Below are 23,077 nucleotides of genomic sequence, written 5' to 3' on the forward strand. Positions count from 1 at the left end.
AAGACGTCTGGCCAGAAGAATGGACCTTCCCCCTACCCCCAAGTACTTGTAGGGGGTGAATTTGCCCCAGAGGCTGAAGGTGGGCCTTCCACATCATAGCAGTGGAAGAGTTGTGCCACCTCAGGCCTTGGAGAGGGTGCAGAACATTCCTTGGAGATTGGGGAGAGCCTGGCTGCCACCACAAGGAGGAGTTGAGCACATGCCCTGGAGATGGCAGAGAGCCCTGGTGCAGCCCCAGTGCTTGGAGAGGGTGGAGCTGAGAAAAAGGTGGTCTCCCCAATGTCCCCCAACGTTGCGTTAGGAGAGAGGTGAGCTGCTGCATAGACCCCTGGAAAGGGTGGAACCGCCATTTTCTAAAGCTCCTAACATAAATGACTCTCAGACTTTGTAATCTAATGGAGTTTGCCCTGCAGGTTTTCGAAACTGTTTGGGTCCAGTGACCTCTGTGTTACTTCCAATTTTTCCCTACGGATGGGGGTATTTACCCATCCCTCCTTTGTATCTTGGCAGCAAATAACTTGTTTTGAGTTTTACAGGACCAGAGTCAGAGGAGAATTTTGCCTTAGGACAGATCATGCTATAGCTGACTTTGATGAGATTTTGTACTGCTTCTGACTTTGTATAGTATTTGTATTGTTACCAAAATGGTTTAAGGCATTCTGATATTGTGATGGAATGAATGTATTTTACATTTGGAAAGAATATGTCTTTTGGGGGTCCAAAGGGTGGAATATGCCAGTATGAATCTGTTGTGTACCCTAGAAAAACTTGTCCTTTAATCCTCATTCAGCATTACTGCGTGGGAGCTTTGCGATTATCCATGGAAATGTGGCCCACCAAATTGTGGATGGTAACTTTTGATTAGATGGTTTCCCTGAAAATATGTCTCCACCCATTCAAGGTAGGGTTTGCTTGTTAGAGCCATTTAGAGGGAACCATTTTGGAAAAACCTTTAGAGTCCATGCAGCCAGAAACTTTGGAGATGAAGAAGGAAAACACCCCTGGAAACTTCATGAAACAGGAAGCCTGGAGAGAAAGCTAGCAGATGTTGTCATGTTTGCCATGTGCCTTTCCAGTTGAGAGAGAAAACTTGAATGCCATTCGCCTTCTTGAAGCAAGGTATCTTTCCCTAGATGCCTTAGATTGGACATTTCTATAGCCTTGCCTTAATTTGGACATATTCAAGGCCTTAGAACTGTAAACTAGCAACTTATTAAATTCCCCTTTTAAAGCCCATTCTGTTTCTGGTATATCACATTCTGGCAGCTTGCAAATGAGAACAGACATCTATAAGGCATTAAATCAAAATAACTACCAATCTGGAATTCTATACCCACCAAAAATCTGATTCAAGAATGAAGGTGAAATGAGGACATTTTTTAGACAAGCAGAAATAGAGAAATTTCACCACCAGCAGAAACCCACGAAAAGTAATCCAATGATACAATTAGGGTAGAAGAAAAGTGATTCCAAATGGAAGGTATGAGAAGTAAAAAGAAATGAAGAACAAAGAAAGTCTTAGATATGTGGATAAATATAAATAAAATGTTTATGAGCTTTAAGATATATAAACTAAATTATACCAAAAAAAAGCATATAAATAGAGTAGAGGTGTGATGGTTAGGTTCTGGTGTCAACTTGGCCAGGTGATGGTACCTAGTTGCCTGGTCAGGCAAGCGCTTGCCTAACCGTTGCTGCAAGAATATTTTGTGGCTGGTTGATAAACCAGAAGGCTGGTGTGTTAAATCATTAGTTAGTTGATTGCATTGTGTGGCTGATTACATATGTGATCAACTAAGGCATACCTCTCACCAATAAGATTATGCAATCAGTCAAAGACTTTTAAGGAAGAAGGGAGACTTTTTCACTGCTTCTTCAGCCAGAAAGCCTCTCCTATGGAGTTCATCTAGACCCTTCATTGGAGCTGCCAGCTTCACAGCCTGCCCTATGGATTTTGGACTGTTCCATTCCCATGATTGCATGAGACACCTTTATAAATCTCATATTTACAGATCTCTCCTGTTGGTTCTGTTTCTCTAGAGAACCCTGACTAACACAACTTGGTACCAGGAGTGGTTCTTGAGGAATAGAATCTTAAAAATGTGTCTTTACAATTGGTTTTCTACTCTGACTAGACTCAGAGACACTAATTACTCTGTTTCCAATAATCAAGATGGCACTGATAGTCCATGGGGTGAGTTGACAAAGGAGATACTCAAAATATCATCATTAGATTCTGCTAATTGTATGAGGCAAGGCTCAGGGTGAAAGTGTTTTTGACACCTTTATGGAGTTTTGTGGAATTAAGAGGTATAAGGATGTTGGCTGGTTGTTGTTAGATATCCTGGATACAATGATAAGAGAGGGATGAGCTGAAGGTTTCAAATTTGCAACTTAAGCACCATATAGATGATGTAAACATTTCTATGTGTGCCCTGAAAGTAAATCTTATTTCCTGTGGTAACAGACTCGAGATCTCTGAAAATCAGACATAGAGCCTCACTGTGCAGGTAGCAGATTTACAATGTAAACTAAAATCTCAACCTTGCAGGGTGTGTGCTGTTAAAGTAAGGGTTTTGATTGGAAAAGGATGGGATCCTGAAATGTCAGATGGAGATATATGGCTTCATAATGATGGCAACAGGAAGATGGAATCCCTAGAATCTGCTGAGCCTCATGCACTACCCAACCTCCAGCCCACCTTGAGGAAACAGCTTTCCAAGCCTCCAGTCTTCCCATTCTTTTGTAAGAATGGAAAAGCCAATTATCAAATATATTTGGAAGTGTAAAATGTCCTGAATAGCCAAGGTGAAGAACAAAGTTGAAGGACTCACACTTCCTGGCTTTAGAGCCTATTACAAAGCTATAGTGGTCAAAACAGCATGGTACTGGCACAAAGATAGATATATCAACCAATGGAATCAAACTAAGAATTCAGAACAAGACCCTCACACCTATGGCCAATTGATATTTGACGAGCTGCCAAGTCCACTCAATTGGAAAGAATCATCTCTTCAATAAGTGGTGCTAGGAGAACTAGACCTCCATATGTAAAAGAATGAAACAGAACCCCTTTTTACATCATATACAAAAATTAACTCAAAATGGATCAAAGACCTAAATATAAGAGCTGGGACTCTAAGACTCCTTGAAGAAAACTTACGGAAGCATCTTCAGGATCTTATGTTAGGCAATATTTTCTTAGACTTTACCCCCAAAGCAGAAGAAAAAACTAAAAACTATTGTGCTGTAGTGGACTTTGTCACGAAAGTGAAAAGACAGCCTACTCAATGGGACAAATATTTGGAAACCACATATCTGATGAGGGTTTAATATCCAGAATATACAAAGAAATCCTACAACTCAACCAGAAAAAGACAGAAAAACCAATTTTAAAATGGTCAAAAGACTTGAATAGACATTCCCCCCAAAAGGATATACAAATGGTTTTAAAAGCATATGAAAAGATACTAAACGTCACTAGTTATATGGGAAATGCAAATCAAAATCACAATGAGATGCAATTTCACATCTAATAGAATGACTACTATTTTAAAAATTACAAGTGCTGGAGAGGATGTAGAGAAATAGGAACACTCATTCATTGCTGATGGGAATGTAATATGGTGTAGTTTCTGTGGAAAACAGTTTGACAGTTCCTCAGGAATCTAAATATAAAATTACTTTATTACCTATCAATCCCACTACTAGGTTTATATCCAGAAGAATTGAAAGTAGGAACTTGAACCAATGTTCATAGTGGCATTATTCACATTTGCCGAAAGATGGAAACAACCCATGTGTCCATCGATCAATAAATGAATACACAAAAAGTGTATATTCATACAATGAAATATTATTCAACCATAAAAATGAATGAAGTCCTGATGCATGTGACTTCATGAATTACCTTTGAGGACATATGCTGAGTGAAATAAGCCAGATTGAAAAGGACAAATATTGTGTGATCTTACTGATATGAAGTGATTATAATAAGCAAATCCATTCAGTTAGGATTTGGAGTATAGGATGGGGTTATAAAATGGGGAGTTGATGCCTAATTTGTACAGAATTTCTGTTTAGGTTAATTGTAAAGATTTGGAAATGGATCGTGGTGATGGTTGCCCATTATTGTGAATGTAATTAATAGCCCTGGATTCTGTATGTCAAGGGGAAATTGGGTCTTATATATCACTAGAATGAAAGTTAGAAGGTAAAACATGTGTATCACACAGTGAACCCTGTTGTCTATGATGGACCACAATTAACAGTACAAGTGTAAGAATGTTCTTTCATGAGTTATAGCAAATGTATCACACTAATACAAAATATTAATTATAGGGTAGTATATGGGAAAATACACCTAGTATAAACTATGGACTATAGTTGATAGTATTATTTTAATAGTCTTTCTTCAATGATAAGAAAGGTAACTGCTGTTAAAAAATAGTACAATTCTAAAAAAGTGGTAATATCAGTTGTAACAAATGTTCCACAGCAATGCAAGGTGTTGGTGATACAGTGGTACATGGGAACCCTGTATTTTATCTATGCTATTTCTATAAACCCACAACTTCTCTAATAAGATTTTTTCAAAGTTAATATAAAGAGAATGATGTTATTAGCATTTAAATGGTTGAAGGTATTTTCAGCATACATGACCAAAAAAAATTACATGAAGTCTATGTAGAGTATTTTTGGGTCAATAAGAAAAAGACAGATTATCCAACAGAGAAGTTGGCAAAATGCTTGAACAAGCACTCCACAAAAGAGGAACTCAAAATGGTTACTACCCATAAGAAAAGATTCATAAGAAAATTCAGGGAAATGCAAATTAAAACCTCAGACAGTAATGTGCAACCACCAGAATGGCAAAATAATAATAATAATAGTAAAAATACTGTCAATGCCAAGTTTTGGAGAGGATTTGGAGCAAATTGAACTCTCATAGATTACTGATGAGAGTAAAAAATGGTGCAGCCACTTTGAAAAACAGTTTGGTAGTATCTACCAAAACTGAGCATAAGCATACCCAGCAATTCCACTTCTAGATATGTGTCCAATGGAAATGCATATATATGTTCACCAAAGACATGTGCCAAAAGGTTCATAGTGGATTATTTGTAAGCACCAAAACTTAGAAACAACCTAAATGTCTGTGATTATCAAATATTCACACAATGGAATACTACTCAGCGATGGGAATGAACAAACTATATAGCAACACAAACCATAATGCTGAGTAACAGAAGCAAGGAACAAAAGACTATATATAATGTGGTTCCATTTACATACTTTAAAATAGGTAAAACTAAACCATGTTATTCAGAGATGTGTACAGAAGTAATAAAATTTTTAAGAAAATCAAGGAAATGACTATCATAAAATAATTGTTTAGAGGGTAAGGAGAGGATGTGATTGGAAAGAGACAAATAGTAAGTCTTCTGGGTTGCTAGCAATATATACATACATATTTTTTGGTGCGTGAGCCAGGAATTGAACCTGCAGTCTTTTGCATGGCAAACGAGCATTGTACCACTGAACCACCCCTGCACTGCTAGCAATATTCTTAATCTGGGTGGTGGTTGCATTATATATGTTATATTTCACAATTTTTTGGTATGCTGTGTGGCAGGGGTCACATTTCATTCTTTTTACATATGAGTATTTCATTATTGCAGCATCATTTGTTAAATTTTTGTTTGGTTGGTTTTGTTGGCTGATTTTTGGGGAAGTTCATGGTATATTTCAGAATTCTGAATGTTTAAAGAAATTAAAAGAGATGCAAGGATTAAATCCTGGAGTTCACCAAATATTTACACTATGTTTATAAACGCTACTTTCATTCAACATTCAACAAATATTTTTCTTAGTGCCTATGTATATACCCAGCACTGTTCCAGGTGCTGGGAATATAGCAGTGGACAAAACAGACAAAACTCCTTGCTTTCATGGGCCTTACACACTAGAGAGTATTTCAAGGACGATGGAGTGGTTAACTATGTAGAATGCTGCTTAGATATTGAGTAAGATAAGGGCAAAAAAAAAGTGACTATTGGCTTTAAATAAACCACTCAAATGACTTGGGTACCATCTAAATATGAATGATCTTCATCTGGACCTCTTTTGTGAAATCTAAACCTCTGTTTATTTGCCAGCTCTGTTCATTTAGATTCCCCATATGTCCAAAATTGTATATGCCAAGCTTACTCCTCCTCTAGGGTCCCTCATCTCTGTGAATTGCATCATCATCCATTCATTCTCCTAAGCCATAAACCTGGAAGTTATTCCTCTTCCTGCCTCCTTATACTTCCAATCCATTATTAATTCTACTGAATGAATCTAAAATCCAAGGAAGGCAAGGATGTGAGGCGTTTTTATTCACTTGATCCATCATGATACTGCTTTTCCTCTGCTTTTTTCTTCAGGGCTCAGAGTGACAGTGCCCCTCAGTTCAAGAAGGTGGTTTTCCAGGAATTTACTGATGGATCCTTTACTCAGCCCTTATATCGTGGAGAACTGAATGAACATTTGGGACTCTTGGGACCATACATAAGAGCAGAAGTCGAAGACAATATCATGGTGAGTTAAGATCAGTGAAACTACAAGAAAATCAGTCCTACATATTTATTTTGTTTCTGATTATAAAAATAATGTACACCCACTTTTGAAAAATTTTAAAGTATAGAAAAATAAAGAAGTTGAAAATAATCCTATCATCATTTTGGTGCATGTTCATGGCATTTTTTCTATGTATTCTTTATGTATTCAAAATTATACCATATGTAATTCTGTGTCTTCCCTTTTTGACTAAATATTATTTTATAAACACTTAGGTCATTAAAAACACTTCCCAAGTATGTCTTTTAATAACTGAAAAATATTCTATTATATGAATTTATAGAACTGCATTTACTTAACCATTTGCCTTGAGCAACTTTTTAAATAGTTCCCATTTTTTTCACTATATAAATAATCCTGCAATCATAACCATTTTCCTAGGATAAAATTCCATTAATGCAATGTGCATGAACATTTAAAGACTTTTTCTTATGAATTACATGTTTATGTCATTTGTGCATTTGTCCTTTTTGGAAACAGTGCTTGTCTTATTAATTTATATTAGCATATATACTATAGATTTTAATCATTGATAATTTTAGGAAAAAGTATTTTTCCAAATTTGTTGCCTCTTAACTTTATATATGATGGTTTTTAAAATAAAAATGGTTTGGATGTTAGGCAGTAACACATTAATCTTTCTTTTATGATGTTTCATTGCTTTTATACTTATAAAAATTCTTCTCTGTGCAGAGACTTTTTTGAGTCACCTATACTTGCTGCAAATTTCTTTTAACAGTTTAGCTTTGGGGGGTTTTTTGTTCCTTATTAGAGAAATCATAGTTTATGGAAAATAATGCATAAAATATGGATTCCATATAACACCCTATTATTAACACCTTGCATTGGTGTGCAGTATTTGTTACAATTGACGACAACACATTTTTATACTACTAACTATAGTGCATGGTTTCTTAGGGTTCACTGATTGTGTAGTTCAGTTCCATGGATTTTTTTTTTTAATTTCTGTATTGCTATATACACAGCCTAACATTTCACATTGTGATCACATACAGATATATTTTTCAGTGCTGTTAATTACATTCACAGAGTTGTGCTACCATCACCATTATCCATTACCAAAACATTTCCATCATTCCAAATAAGATCCCTGTATATTTTAAGCCATAACTTCCCATTCGCTATTCCCACCCCATGCCCTGATAAGAAGCTTAGCTTCCTACATTTAACTTTTAAATCCTACAGTAATTCCCATGGACTAGTAGTTATTTTGGTACATTGTGTGAGCCAAACATCAAAGTCCTTTTATTTATTTATTTATCTTCAAAAAACAGGCATCCATTGTCCCAATAGATCGTTGATATTAAGAATGGATCTAAAATTATGGAATTGTTGGAAAATTTTTTCTGACTTGAATTTTATTATATTTTCCATATGTTTTAAGAAAAATATGTATAGCTTTTAAAATCTGAAAATTGGGTCTTTTTTTGTAAGATCATACGTAGTCGTTCTGGAATTTTTCATGAAGAACCTAGAGGCAGGTATCAACTACTGGGATTATGGTTTCTTAAAATCCCTATGGTGATATTTCCCTTTTATTTTTGAACTGATTTTAAGTGTTTTAGAATTTTCCCCTTTGCAGCCTTTAGTTTATTCCTTAAAGATTTTCGAATTCTAAAATTCCTGTTTTCTCTGTAAATCTTTAAGTGTAGGTTTTAACAACATTCATCCCCTGTACTACTTTCTATAGGGTATTAAAACAACTTGGGTAAAGCCCCAAAGATGGACATTCCCATTGAGGATATAAACCCTAACTTAAGGATTCTAAGATTCTAAAAGATGATACTTGCATTTTTTTTTCCTCTGCAGGTGACTTTCAAAAACCAGGCCTCACGTCCTTACTCCTTTTATTCTAGCCTTATTTCTTATGAGGAAGATCAGGGACAAGGTGCAGAACCTAGAAAAAAGTTAGTGAAACCCAATGAAACCAAAATTTACTTTTGGAAAGTGCAACATCATATGGCACCCACTAAAGATGAGTTTGACTGCAAAGCCTGGGCTTATTTCTCTGACGTTGATTTGGTAAGAGGATCTCCATTATGCTGGCCACTTTCTGGTACCAAAAAAATGGTCTTTGTGTGTTCTGCTAAGAATTTTGATGTATTTACTATGAACAACAGGAAGGTTTAAATAGGGGAAGTTACATCACTTGTGTTTTTTAAATATCACTCTGGAAATCTACTGAAGAGAATAAATTATACAGTGGGAAGATGCGGCTGGGGTGGGTTGGCATGGCATAAAATTGATGAGAAATCCACCATGGTTCATAGGGAAGAGAGCTTATATTCAAAAGATTGATGTTCTCTTTCCCCAGGAAAAAGATCTGCACTCAGGCTTAATTGGACCCCTTCTGATCTGCCGTGCTAACACACTGAACCCTGCTCATGGGAGACAACTGACCGTGCAGGAATTTGCTCTGTTTTTCACCATCTTTGACGAGACTAAGAGTTGGTACTTCGCTGAAAACATGGAGAGGAACTGCAAGGTTCCCTGCAATATTCAGATGGAGGACCCCATTTTTAAAAAGAATTATCGCTTCCATGGTAACATATCCCACACCCAAATATTACTCACTGTGAAATGCATGTACTATATTAAGTGAGCCTTGAGCCAGAGACTTGCATATTGTATGATTTGGGATTATATGTTTGGGAATAGAATCCTGAGAAGCATCAGTATTTTGGGTGGGATGGACAGAAAGAAACTTATACTAGGAAAAGTAGCATAGTAATAGATTTTAGCAGCTGCCCCTGTGTTCTCCTTCTCCAGCAGTCAATGGTTATGTGATGGATACACTACCTGGTTTGGTAATGGCCCAGGATCAAAAGATCCGATGGTACCTGCTCAGCATGGGCAGCGATAAAGACATCCATTCCATTCATTTCAGCGGGCATGTGTTCACTGTGCGGAAAAAAGAGGAGTATAAAATGGCAGTCTGCAACCTCTATCCAGGTATGAGCTAGTTTGTACTCTTTCATCTACATACTCAACTTTTGGTCTAGGCACTGGAGATACAATCAGTGAACAAACAAACTCCCTGCTCTGAGGTAACTTACTTTGTCAAGTATCTTTAACCTTCAGAGAGATTAAAAAAAAAAAAAAAAGCAAATGAACGAGACAATTTCATATACAGATAAAGTGTTGTAAAGGAGATAAAGCAGAATAAATGGATAACAAATGCCACAGCACTTTCCTGGGAAAAATGAACTTTTATTCCCTTTTCATTTTCCATTTCAAATCCTACATGCTGCCAGTAGTTATCCAAAGAGTGATTTGTTTATGTATGTAGCCAGTATGTAGATTAAGCACCACTCACAATGTTATCAAAATACAACTTTATTTTGATTCGATGGTACCTGCTTTATTTTGGTCTTCTGCCTCCCTTTTAAAAATATTTAATAGTAGGAGTAAATCTGCTGTTTCTGGGTGAAAATTCTGATAAGCCCTATGACTTTTCTGCTTGCTCTTAGGTAATCAACAGGCCTGCAGTCACTTTATATCATAAATACAGTTCAAGTCAGGATCTATAACATTCACTCCAAGATACTTACAAAAATTCTGAGCTTGATTTAACTTAAATCTCTCCTCCCTCAACTTGAGCCTACACTAGCCTGGGAGTCTGCATTGAGTAGGGGAAGTTGAGTCCTCTACTTCTCTACATATGCTTATCATGTTCCACCCCCTACCCCCTTATTAGCTTCTGTGTGGAACTCCAGCATGATAAGTGTTAGGGAATAGGACAATTCTAACCTAACTACAACTTCAAACTGTCTGCACCTAGAAGATATTTAAAGCTGACTCATTGTCTTGCGGGGAACTTTCAGGGACACTTCGGAGACTTCCTTTTTGGGACTCTCTCATGAAATCCCCTTGACCTGCCTCAGCCTCTCAGCATTCACCACCAGCTTCTTGCTGCTCGGGATACATTACTGGTCTAGGCAGCCGTAGTGGACTAGACCCAAGAGGACCTCACCCTGACTTCTCTTTAGCAAGGCAGCCCATATCTGGTCAATAGGAAGCAAACATTTTGCTCTGAAAAATCCTGGGAGTACAGGTCAACCCTAATGAAGTAGCATTTTCCTCTCTCCACGACGAAAGCATTCAGACACCCTGGCTCTCTCCTTGCCCAGGGGATATGGGAGGTGAGGTCAGAACTCAATCTCTAGTGCTTCCAACTGTAAGGGTCACATAGCAAGCACTTTAAATTTAAGGAGTCCGAAAGTGACGGAATTGACTTTAAGAGATCTCCTTTGATATTACACATACACTAAAGTATCGCATGGTTATTTTTAGTGAAAACAAATATTTATTTCTTTTGTTTTTTATAAGGTGTTCTTGAGACAGTGGAAATGCTGCCATCCAAAGTTGGAATTTGGCGGATAGAATGTCTTATTGGTGATCATATACAAGCTGGGATGAGCACTCTTTTTCTGGTGTACAGCAAGGGTGAGTAGCACTGTGAGCAGAAGCTCCTTGCCTACTCCTATACAGCTTCCTTTTACATGTTCCTCCTCCCTAGAAGGTTGCCTTTGTCAAGAAATAACACAAGCTCACAATTTGTTATCAAATTTAAAATGAATATTGCTGGTAGAAAGCATCAGTCCTCAGAGGAGGGCAGCTACACATGAAGCTTTGAACACTTTGAACCTGAAGCTCTAAACATTTAATAAACTGATGGCAAAAATATCTCTTCATTTTCACAACTTGGCAAATCTCCAGAATCTCCAAGAGCAGTTTTTAGAACTTAATTTTTATTTAGTTACCAAAGATAATTTACAAATATCACTTGGAAGTGTTTAGGGATTTAGCCCTCAACAAATGAGAGAACCATTAGTCTACTTACGTATGGACCCTAGTTTCCTCAGCTGAAAAATGTGCATAACTCTAATATCTATCTGTTAGGTGCATTAAATGAGATAGTACAATAAAATATTTAGTATAATTCTTGGCCTAAACACTAAAAATTGTTATCTTTTGTTGGTGTATTCCCATTATCATTGACTTACCTTTGTGAAGCTGAATTTTCTGCACTTCTAGCAATTGTGTTCTCCTTATTTGATTTCAGAGTGTCAGATTCCTCTGGGAATGGCTTCTGGACTCATTAAAGATTCTCAGATTACAGCTTCAGGACAATATGGTAAATACTATTATTTTTACTCCAAGAATCTGGTCTGATTTTATCTTTTTTATTTCTGATGGAGAGGTTCAGATAACTGGTCCATTTCCAGTCTTTTATTATTTCAACTTCATAAATTTTTCTCAAATCCATCTCCTCTTCTCCATTTCCCACTAAGAGATCTTAATTCAGATCACCATCATTTCTCATCTGGGTTATGCCCCTGCCTCCTAATGGCCTCCCTTGTCTTCAGTATTGCTCCCTTTGAATCCATTCTCTTCACTATAGCAGGAATAATTCTAAAGTATAAATCAAATCACCTCACTTATTTGCTTAGGCCATCTATGGACCTTCCTATTACTTTCAGAACAAAGTCCAAGATGGTTTAAAAGACTTCTGTGACTGGACCCTGCTGAATTCTCCAGCCTCATCTTTCACCCTTCCTTGTCCTTGTACATTACCCTCTGGCATTCTGAATTACTTGCTATTTCTGACTGTGCCCTGTGTTTTATGAGTCTCGCTGCCTTTGCGCATTCTGATTCCTCCATAAAAATATCCTTTCTACACTTCTCCACCTTGCAAACTGTTCTTCATCCTGTCAAGATTCAGTTCCAGCTTTACCTCCTTTATGAAGGCTTTCATAAAAATCTCTCCACACCAAAACGGAGACTCATTTTTCCCTATATTTCCCCATGATATCATGCACATCCTTCCATTTAGTGCTTTCCATACTATACTATAATTATCCCTAATTATGCATGTTACAGAGTCGGGGCTCAGTAAACTTCCACACATCTCATATTTTACCAATGTTTCAAGATAAAAGCACAACCACATTGACAAAAGAATGCTAGAAGCCTTACTTTCCTATGAGCTGGGTTGTTAAAGCTAGAGTAGGATCTACAGAGATTTCTCAAAATTGTTTTAGAATAGGGGCTGGCAAACTATAGCCTTCAGGCCAAATACAGACTGCCAACTGATTTGGTAGGGCCTGCAAGCTAAGAATGGTTTCATTTTTAAATGGTTAAAAAATAAAAATAATAATAATAATATGAGAAATTCAATGAAATTCAAATGTCGGTGTCCATAAATAAAGTATCATTAGAGTACAGCCATGCCCTTTTTTAACATATTGTTTATGACTGCCTTTAAACACTACAAGGGCAGAATCAGTAGTTGCAACAGAGACCATATGTTTTGCAAAACCTAGAATACTCTCTGGCCCTTTAAGAAAAGTTTGCCAATTCCTATTTTACAGGTAAAAATGTTCCCCTTGAGAGAAAGGAGTTAAGTTATATACCAAAATAGTAAAAAATATCTGGGTGTTTTTATTTCTTTTATCTGTATTTTTACTTATTTTATTTTTATTTTGCATTTTCTGATTCTTTCTAAATGAACATAGATGGTGTAATAAAGACATAATATTATTAGGTGCTGCTAACTAATTCCAATTTCAGCTAATTAGAGGTGCTACCAATCAACAAAATGATTAAATGTTAGAAAATGCAATGGGCAACAAGGAAAAACAAAGCCCTTCAGTAGTAATTAATACTGAGCTATGAAGTCAGTATGTTTTCTCTATCTTTTTCACATTTAGGATTAGATTTTCTCTTGAGCAAATCTAAATGTCTATGACTAACCCAAATGAATTTAATATCTTTCCCTTTTCTTGGACATAGGGCAATGGGCCCCAAAGCTGGCCAGACTTCATTACACAGGATCAATCAATGCCTGGAGTACTAAGGATCCCTTTTCCTGGATCAAGGTTAGAAAAACCAATCAACAGTGGAAAATGTAGAACATTTAATCACATTACTTCTTCCTTTTGCAAGCATCTTGCAAGCGCCATATGTATATATAATATATGCATACATCTACTAAACAAATATATATGTGAGTGTGTGAGTGTGTACCTCAGTCATTCTCATGAAAACCAGTTTAACAAGGGGAAACTTATCCAAAGGAAAGTCAGAGGACCCCTACCTTACACCCTATATAAAAATTAACTCAAAATGTATCAAAGACCTAAATATAAGAGCCAGTACCATAAAACTTGTAGAAAACATAAGGAAACATTTTCAAGACTTAGTGATAGGAGGTAGTTTCTTAGACCTTACACCCAAAGCACAAGTATGAAAGAAAAAATAGATAAAAATTGGAAGTCCTCAAGACTGAACACTTCTGTGCCTCAAAGGACTTTGTCAAAATAGTGAAAAGGCAGCTGACTTGATGGGAGAGGATATTTGGAAACCATAATATCTGATAAGAGTTTGATATCCAGTATATATATAAAGAAATCCTACAACTCAACAATAAGAGGACAAACAACCCAGTTATAAAATGGGCAAAAGACATGAATAAGCATTTGTCCAAAGAAGAAATACAAATAGCCAGAAATCACATAAAAAGGTGTTCATCTTCATTAGCTATAAGGGAAATGAAAATCAAAACCACAATAAGATATCATCTCACACTCATTAGAATAGCTGATATTAAACATACAAGAAACTACAAGTGTTGGAGAGGATGTGGAGCAATAGTAACACTTATTCACTCCTGGTGAGAATGTAAAATAGTACTGTTGCTATGGGAAAGCACTTTGGCAGTGCCTCAGAAAACTCAATATCAAGTTGCCTTATAATCCAGAATTCTGCTACTCGGCATATACCCAGAAAAGCTGAAAGCAGGGACACAAACAGACATTTGCACACTGATGTTCAAGGCAGCATTATTCACAATTGCCAAAAGATGGAAACAATCCAAGTGCCCATCAATAGAAGAATGGATACACAAAAAGTATATATATATATATATATTATGTATACCTGGGAAATTCTTGAGATTCTGTCAAGCACTGGGGACTCCCAATTTAATAAGCCAAGCCCTTGATCTTGAAGCTTGCCCTTATGAAACTTATTTCTGTAATGGTGAAGCTAAGCCTACTTATAAACATGTCTAAGAGTCAGCCCCAGAGAACCTCTTTTGTTGCTCAGAAGTGGCCTCTCCAAGAGGCCAAATTCTTCTCATAAACTTACTATCCTTACCCTTATGTGGGACATGACTTTTAGGGATGAACCTTCATATCATGGGACTGAGAATGCCTTCTTGACCAAAGAGGGAAAAGGAATGTAACAAAATAAGGTTCCAGAGGTTAAGAGATTTCAAGTAGTCAAGAGGCCATTCTGGAGGTACTCTAAGCAAGCTTCAGCCAGTTATTACAAATTGCCACAGAATGCCAAGCCCCAACCAACAGTATTCTTGAAAACCCTAAAGAAAACCCAGAGCTCTATCTAAGACTCTATAAAAGTTTTACTTACTAAGTTTATTTTTCGGAAACTTAAAACCTCCAGATGGTTCCTATGCCAGAGAAGTCCTGATGCTTAGAGGTACCAGTCTTTCCCAGAACATCAACTAGTTGCATCCCTCTACCCCATAATGTCAACACATCTTTTCAACATGAAGAAGCTAGAATGGTCATTTCCCAAACATCCCCGAAGATTGAAAGAATGATCAAATGAGAAGGAGTAGTTAGAGAAGATAGGATTTAACAAATGATTATCACTACTGAATGAAGTTATGAGGCATGCAACTAGGTGAATGAACCTTGAGGGCAGTATGTTGAATAAAATGTCAGAAACAAAAAGGCAAATATTATCATACCTCATTCCTATGGACTAACTATAATATAGAACTCAGAGAATTGAAATTGAGGGCATAAGTTATCAGGTTAAGGCCTAATGTAAAGTTTCCTAGACTGTGAGCTCTTACAGCAGTCACATTTATTCCAGAGTTGTAACTATTATTTCTAAATTCTGAAATGCAGAGTTATTTGTATATAACCTGGTCATTCTCTGGAACTTAAGGAATTTATCTAACACCTGAGACTCAGAGTTTGAGCTCTGAAGCTATGAGGTCAGCATTACCCCATACAGGAACTGTTTAAGAAGTTGAAAAAGTGATCAGACTTCAACTAGAGATATGAATGAAGCTGATCTGGACAAGACTAATGGAAATCAGAATACAGGGTGAAGGATAATATGGTTTATATTTTAGAACTTCAACTTCTGTGTGAGACCTAAGGAAAAGATGTTTATTTGGTGCAAAATTTATATTTTTGGTAGCACACTATCTAATTTGACTTGTACTGTCAGTTTATTAGAACATCATAATTACATGGAATCTTCAATAGGGAGTGAGATTTTGTTGGTTTGTACAGGTTAGTGTGATGCACCAATACTTCCCAGAGTATGTTGGACAGAGAATAAAAAAGTATTTGTACAGTCCCCTGAGAGACTGGGGAGAAAAGAGGATATATTCAACTTGTCTACCTGGGGAATTCCTGATATTCTTGCAAGTACTGGGGACAACCAATTTAATAGGCCAAGCCCTCAGTCTTAGGGCTAGTCCATATAAAACTTCTTCCTGAAAAGGATTGGCTAAGCCAATCCTACTTAAAATTAGGCCTAAAAGTCACCCTCAGAGAACCTCTTTTGTTGCTCAGATGTGGCCTTTCTCTCTAAGCCAACTCGAAAGGTGAACTCACTGCCCTCCCCCCTACATGGGGTATGACTCCCAGGGGTGTAAATCTCCCTGGAAATGTGGGACACTACTCCCAGGATAAGCCAGGACCAGGCCTCATGAGATTGAGAAAGCCTTCTTGATCAAAAGGAGGAAGAGCAAAATGAGACAGAGTTTCAGTGGCTGAGAGATTTTTCAAACAGAGTCAAGAGGTTATCCTGGAGTTTATTCTTATACATTATAAAGATATCCCATTTTAGTTTATGAAGTATTAGAGTGGCTAGAGGTAAGTACCTAAAACTGTTGAGCTCTGTTACAGTAGCCTTGACTTTTTAATTTTTTTAATTTATTTTGTTTTTTTACATGGGCAGGCACTGGGAATCAAACCCAGGTCTCCAACATGGCAGGCAAGAACTCTGCCACTGAGCCACCGTTGCCCTAGCCTTGACTTTTGAAGACAATTGTATAACTATATATTTTTTGCAATGTGACTGTGTGATTGTGAAAACCTTGTGGCTGTTGCTCCTTTTAACCAGTGCATGGACAGATAAGGACAAAATGTAAATAAATAATAGGGGAAGATAAGTGGCAAAAAAAAATTGGGTATTGCAATACTAGTGGTCAATGAGAGGGAGGAGTAAGGGGTATGAGATGTATATGGGGTTTTTTTCTTTTTCTTTTCTTTTTCTAGGGTGATGCAAATATTCTAAAAATGATCATGGTAATGGATACACAACTATGTGATATTGTGAGCCATTGATTGTATACTTTGGATGGATTGTATGTGCATGAAGATATCTCAATAAAAAATTTTTGAAAAAAGTGGGAAAGGCACATGGAACCCTTCCTGGGCCCTCCCCAACCCACCATCTGGCTCAGTGTGGAGCCAGCTAATGCTCCCATTGTGCATTAGCCCTGTTCTAGAAGGAGCAAACTAAACCTGATATGCATGCTGGAGGGCTTTATGTTGGTGCCAGTTGATCAGATGGAAGTCTGAAAGATTGAACTAGTGAACTCCTTTCTGCCTTGTCCTTCCAGAATTTGCACTGCCAGCTAAAGCAATAGAAGAAACAGTTCAGTCAAATTAACCTGGGGCATAGGATTATTTGCTTTAACTCATACAAAGAAAACAGGAGGGGAAGTCTTTTTCATAGGGCGTAGAGGGGACATTCGAATTCCAGTAAATGGACAAATTCCTAAGGTCACAAGCGAGGACATCCTGGGACAAGACCCAGGCTCAGAAAAGGCAGAGATAATTTGAACTTCACTTTCACTCTGGGCCAGTTTTCTTGATAGGAGGGCTAAACTCTGAAGGAGAGCACCAGCCAATGCACAACCAATTTGGAAAGATGGTGATAGGTGTTTGTGTGTGTGTGTGTGTGTGTGTGTGTGTGTATGTGTGCACGCGTGCATGTGTGTGTGTTGGTTTGTTATGTTGACTCTTGGCACTCAAAAATCTTTGTCATACTACTAGCTGGATACAATCTCAAGGCACAGACAGCTCAGGAACTAAAGTCCAGACTTAACACTTTAAAACATTAAAATGCAAAGTGTGTAACAAAATAGTATAAGACAAACAAAGAAATAAGACATGATGTTCTATCTAAAGGAATAAGATAAGAATCCAGAAACCATTAATTAGGAAGACCAGATTTTGAACATAGTGGACAAAGACTAAAAAAAAATTATCTTCAATATGCCCAAGGAGATAAAGAAAAATGTAGAGGAAGAACTAAACGATATCAAAAAGCAACAAATGAAATGTTTCAAAAATGATCATGCTGATGAATACACAACTGTGTGATGATACTGTGAGCCACTGATTGTACACTATGTATGGAATGTATATGTGTGAAGATTTGTCAATAAAAATATTTTAAAAAGCAATGAAAGAACAATATGAGAATCTCAATAAATTATGTTCTAGTTTGCTAGCTGCTGGAATGCAATATACCAGTAACAGAATGACTTTTTTAAAATGGAATTTAATAAGTTGCTAGTTTACAGTTCTAAGGCCGAGATAATGTCCCAATTAAAACAAGTCTATAGAAATGTCCAATCAAAGGCATCCAGAGAAAGATACCTTGGTTCAAGAAGGCCGATGAAGTTCAGGGTTTCGCTCTCAAGTGAGAAGGCATATGACGAACATAGTCAGTGCTTCTCTCTCAGCTGGAAGGGCACATGGTGAGCATGGCATCATCTGTTAGCTTTCTCTCCTGGCTTCTGGTTTCATGAAGCATCTGGGAGGCGTTTTCCTTATTCATCTCCAAAGGTCACTGGCTGGTTCTCTCTGCTTCTTGTGGCTATTTTGTTCTTCTCTGCTCTTTCTGAATCTCTCGTTCTCCAAAATGTTTCCTCTTTTATAGGACTCCAGTAAACCAATCAAGACCCACCCAAATGGGTGGAGACATATCTCCCCTAATCCAGTTTAACAACCATTCTTGATTGGGCTACATCTTCAGGGAGCTGTAATTACATACAGTATCGAATAGGGATTATTCTGCCTCTACGAAATGGGATTTTGAATAAAGCATGGCTTTTCTAGGGTACATACATTCTTTCAAACCAGCACAAGTAATATTAAAAAGGAGCCAAACACAAATCCTGGAGTTGAAGACCACAATAACTGAAATGAAAAGTTCCCTAGAGGGTTTCAATGGCAGGTTTTATATATCAGAAGAAAGAATTAGTGAACTTGAATACAAGGCAATTGAAATGACTCAGATTGAGGAACCAAAAGAAAAAGGGGTGGAAAAAGTGAACTGAGCCCAAGAGACCTGTGGGATACTATCAACTGCACCCATATATACCTATTGGAGTCCCAATAAGGAGAAGAAAGATAGAAAGGGACAAAAGGAATATTAAAAGAAATAATGTCAGAATATTTCCCAAATTTAATGAAAGACATAAATATGCACATTAAAGAAGCCCAGTGAACATCAAACAGAATAAACTCAAAGAGAACCAAGCCCAGACACATAGTAGTCAAACTTTAGGATGCAAACGACAAGGAGAGTTCTGAAAGCTACAAGAGAAAAGCAGTGTGTTATGTACAACGGAGCCCCAATTAGATTAAATGCTGACTTCTCAAGAGAACCCATGAAGGAAAGAAAGCAGTGGGATGAAATATTTAAAGTGCTAAAAGAAGACAATTGCCAACTGTGTTAGTTAGATTCAGTTGTCAACTTGGCCAGGTGAGCATACCTAGTCTTGTTGCTGTGGACATAAGCCAATGGTACATGAACCTCATCTGTTGCTAATTACATCTGCAGTCGGCTAGGAGGCGTGTCTGCTGCAATGAGTGACCTTTGACTTAATTGGCTGGTGCTTAAATGAGAGATCGCAATATAGCACAGCCTAAGCAGCTCGGCATTCCTCATCTCAGCACTTGCAGCTCAGCCCAGGCCTTTGGAGATGCAGAAAGAAGTCGCCCCCAGGAAAGTTGTTGGAACCCAGGGGCCTGGAGAGAAGACCAGCAGAGACCATCCTGTGCCTTCCATGTAAGGAAGAACCTCAGTGGAAAGTTAGCTGCCTTTCCTCTGATGAACTAACAAAATAAATCCCCTTTTATTAAAAGCCAATCCGTCTCTGGTGTGTTGCATTCTGGCAGCTAGCAAACTAGAACACCAACCAAGAATTTTATATCTGGCAAGACTGTCTTTCAAAAATGAGGGAGAGATTAATACATTCCCAGATAAACATAAGCTGAGGGAGTTTGTCACCACTGGATCTGTACTATAAGCAATGCTAAAGGGAGTTTTTCAGACTAAAAGGAAAGGACACTAGAGAGTGGATCACTGCAACATAAAAACTAAAGAACTCTGTTAAAGTTTTTAAAATACAAATTCGTAAAAAGTAATGATAAATCCATGGCATTGGACGTGCACTTTAAAAGATATGAATTGTAACAAGTACAAGAAAAAGGTGGGGGTACAGGGAGTATGAGAACAGTGTATGTGTTTGCTATAGAAGTTAAGTCGGTAGCAAATCAATCATGATTGTTATGCATTTAGAATGTTAAATTTGTCATGTAGTTAACTACAAAGAGAATTATGAAAAATATAGTCAGAAAGAAATGAGAAAAAACTCAAAATGAAACAGTACAAAACTCAAATATGAAAGTAGGCATTAATAGAAGAACTGAGGGACAAAATAAGGTTTAAAATTTAAAAAAACAAAATAGCAAAATGGCAAAAGAAAGTCATTCATTATCAGTATTAACTCTAAATCCAAATGTATTCAACTTTCCAGTTAAAAGGCAGAGAGTGGCAGACTAGATTAAAAAGTTAACCCAACTATACGCTGCTTGCAAGAGACTCTCCTTAAATTCAAAGACATAAGAAGGTTGAAAATGAAAAGATGGAAATAAAAAAAATATATATATATATATATATAATGCATAATTTAACCAAAAGAGAGCTGTGGTAGCTTTTCTAATGTCAAATAAAATAATCTTTAGGTCAAAAACTGTTATGAGGGACAAAGAAGGCAGTATGTACTGATACAGAAGTAATTCAATAAGAAAACATAACAATTATAAGTATGTATTTGCTAGACAGCAGAGCCACAAATATACGTAACAAATATTGGCAGATTTGAATGGCAAATAGTTCTATATTATTAGTATGCGATTTCAATACACCATTCTCAGTATTGTGTAGAACATCTAGACAGAAGATCAAAAAGGAAATAGAAGTCCAGAATGATACTATAAACCAATCAGGCATAATATACACATACATAACACTTCAGTCAACAGCAACAGGATACATATTCTTCTCTAGTGCACATGAATTATTCTCCATAATAGACCAAATATTAGGTCACAAAAGTCTAACAGACTGAAAAATGATGAAAGCACATATCTTCTCCATAATGGAATTAACTTAGAAATCAATAACAAAATGAGAAATGGAAAATTCTTAATCAAATTTAAGAAATATCCTGAGGTGAATGAAAATGAAACCACAGCATACCAAACCTTACTGGATGCAGTGAAGGCAGTGCTGAGAGGGAAACCTATGTTTCTAAATGTTTACATTTTAGAAGAAGCAAGATCTTAAATCAGATGCCTAACCTCATAATTGGAGGATCTAGAAAAAGAAGAGCAAATTAAACCTAAAGTGATCAGAAATAAGAAAATAACAATGATTAGAGCAGAGATAAAAGAAATAGAGAAAAAGCAATAGAATCAACAAAGTCAAAAGTTGATTCTTTGAAAAGATCAAAAACTTTAACAAACAGTTAAATTGACAAAGAAAAGAAGGAAAGAAAACCAATTAAATAAAATCAGAAATGAGAAAGAGGGCATTACTAACGATTCCACAGAAATAAAAAGGATCATAAAAGGATACTATTAACAATATAAGCCAACAAATTAAAAACCTTAGATGAAATGGACAAATTCCTAAAAAGACATGAACAACCTACACTGACTTGAGAAGAAATAGAAGACCACAACAGACAAATTACAAATGAAGAGATTGAATCAGTCATCAAAACCTCCCAACAAAGAAAAGCCCAGGACCAGATGACTTCACAGGTGAATTCTAGCAGCAGTTCAAGAATTAGTACCAATCCTGCTCAAACTCTTCCAAAAAATTGAAGAGGAGAGAACATACCATGATGGTTAGTTTCTGGTGTCAATCTGGCCAAGTGATTATGCCCAGTTGTCTGGTCAGGCAAGCAATTGGCCTGACTGTTGCAGCAAGGATATTTCATGGCTGATTGAAAGCCAGAAGACTGGTATAGAAATCATCAGTCAGTTGATTGCATCTGTGGCTGATTACTTCTATGATCAACTAAGGCAAGTCTCCCACAACCATATTAGTTTGGTTTTTAAGGAAGAAGAGACACTGTTGCAACTGCTTCTTCAACCAGTGAGCCTCTCCAATGGATATCATGCAGAGCTTTCATTTGGAGCTGCCAGCTTCACAGCTTGCCCTATGGATTTTGGACTCTTCCATTCCCATGATTGCATGAGACTCCTTTATAAATCTCATATTTACAGATCTCTCCTGCTGGTTCTGTTTCTCTAAAGAACCCTGACTGACACAACTTGGTACCAGGAGTGGTTCTTAAGAAACAGAATCTTAAAAATGTGTTTTTTGCAATTGGTTTTCTACTGTGATTAGACTCAGAGACACTAATGATTCTGTTTCCAATAATCAATATGGCACTGATAGTCCATGAGTTGAGTTGGTAAAAGAGATACTCAAAATATCACCATTAGAGTCTACTGATTGTACACTTAGACAAGGCAAGGCTTTGGGTGAGAGTGTTTTTGACACCTTTGTGGAGTTTTGTGGAATTAAGAGGTATAAGGATGTTGGCTGGTTGTTGTTAGATATGCTGGATACAGTGATATGAGAAAGGGATGAGCTGAAGGTTTCAAATTTGCAACTTAAGCACCGTATGAATGTTGTAAACATTCGCATGTGCGCGCTGAAAGAAAATCTTATTTCCTATGGTTGCAGACTTGAGATCTCTGAAAACCACACACAATGTCTCATTGTGTGAGTAGCAGATTTACAATGTAAACAAAAATCTCAACCTTGCAGGGTGTGTGCTGTTAAAGTAAGAGCTTTTATTGTAAAAGAATAGGATCCTGAAATGTCAGATGGGGATATATGGCTTCATAATGATGGCGATGGGGAGATGGGATCCTGGAATCTGCTCAGCCTTTGCTAGATAGACCTGTAATGGACGCCCTGAGGAAAGACATTCCCGACCTCCAGCCTGCCTGGAGGAAACAGCTTCCCAGCCTCCAGTCTAATCAAAGGAGTCTGCCATCCAACTTCC

At 37.1% G+C, this 23,077-nt stretch overlaps 1 protein-coding gene across 4 annotated transcripts in view; it reads left to right on the forward strand.

Annotated features, from left to right (window-relative positions):
* Positions 1-23,077, forward strand: part of F8 (coagulation factor VIII) — a 298,778-nt gene that overhangs the window by 189,793 nt on the left and 85,908 nt on the right. For all 4 annotated transcript variants that reach the window (XM_077144781.1, XM_077144780.1, XM_077144778.1 and 1 more), the window contains 7 exons: positions 6,429-6,582; positions 8,452-8,664; positions 8,957-9,185; positions 9,412-9,594; positions 10,972-11,088; positions 11,708-11,779; positions 13,438-13,523. In XM_077144781.1, the coding sequence (XP_077000896.1) occupies positions 6,429-6,582; positions 8,452-8,664; positions 8,957-9,185; positions 9,412-9,594; positions 10,972-11,088; positions 11,708-11,779; positions 13,438-13,523 (1,054 nt within the window). The remainder of the gene's footprint in view (positions 1-6,428; positions 6,583-8,451; positions 8,665-8,956; positions 9,186-9,411; positions 9,595-10,971; positions 11,089-11,707; positions 11,780-13,437; positions 13,524-23,077) is intronic.

This window comes from Tamandua tetradactyla, chromosome X (assembly GCF_023851605.1).
Source record: "Tamandua tetradactyla isolate mTamTet1 chromosome X, mTamTet1.pri, whole genome shotgun sequence".
Lineage (NCBI taxonomy): Eukaryota > Metazoa > Chordata > Mammalia > Pilosa > Myrmecophagidae > Tamandua > Tamandua tetradactyla.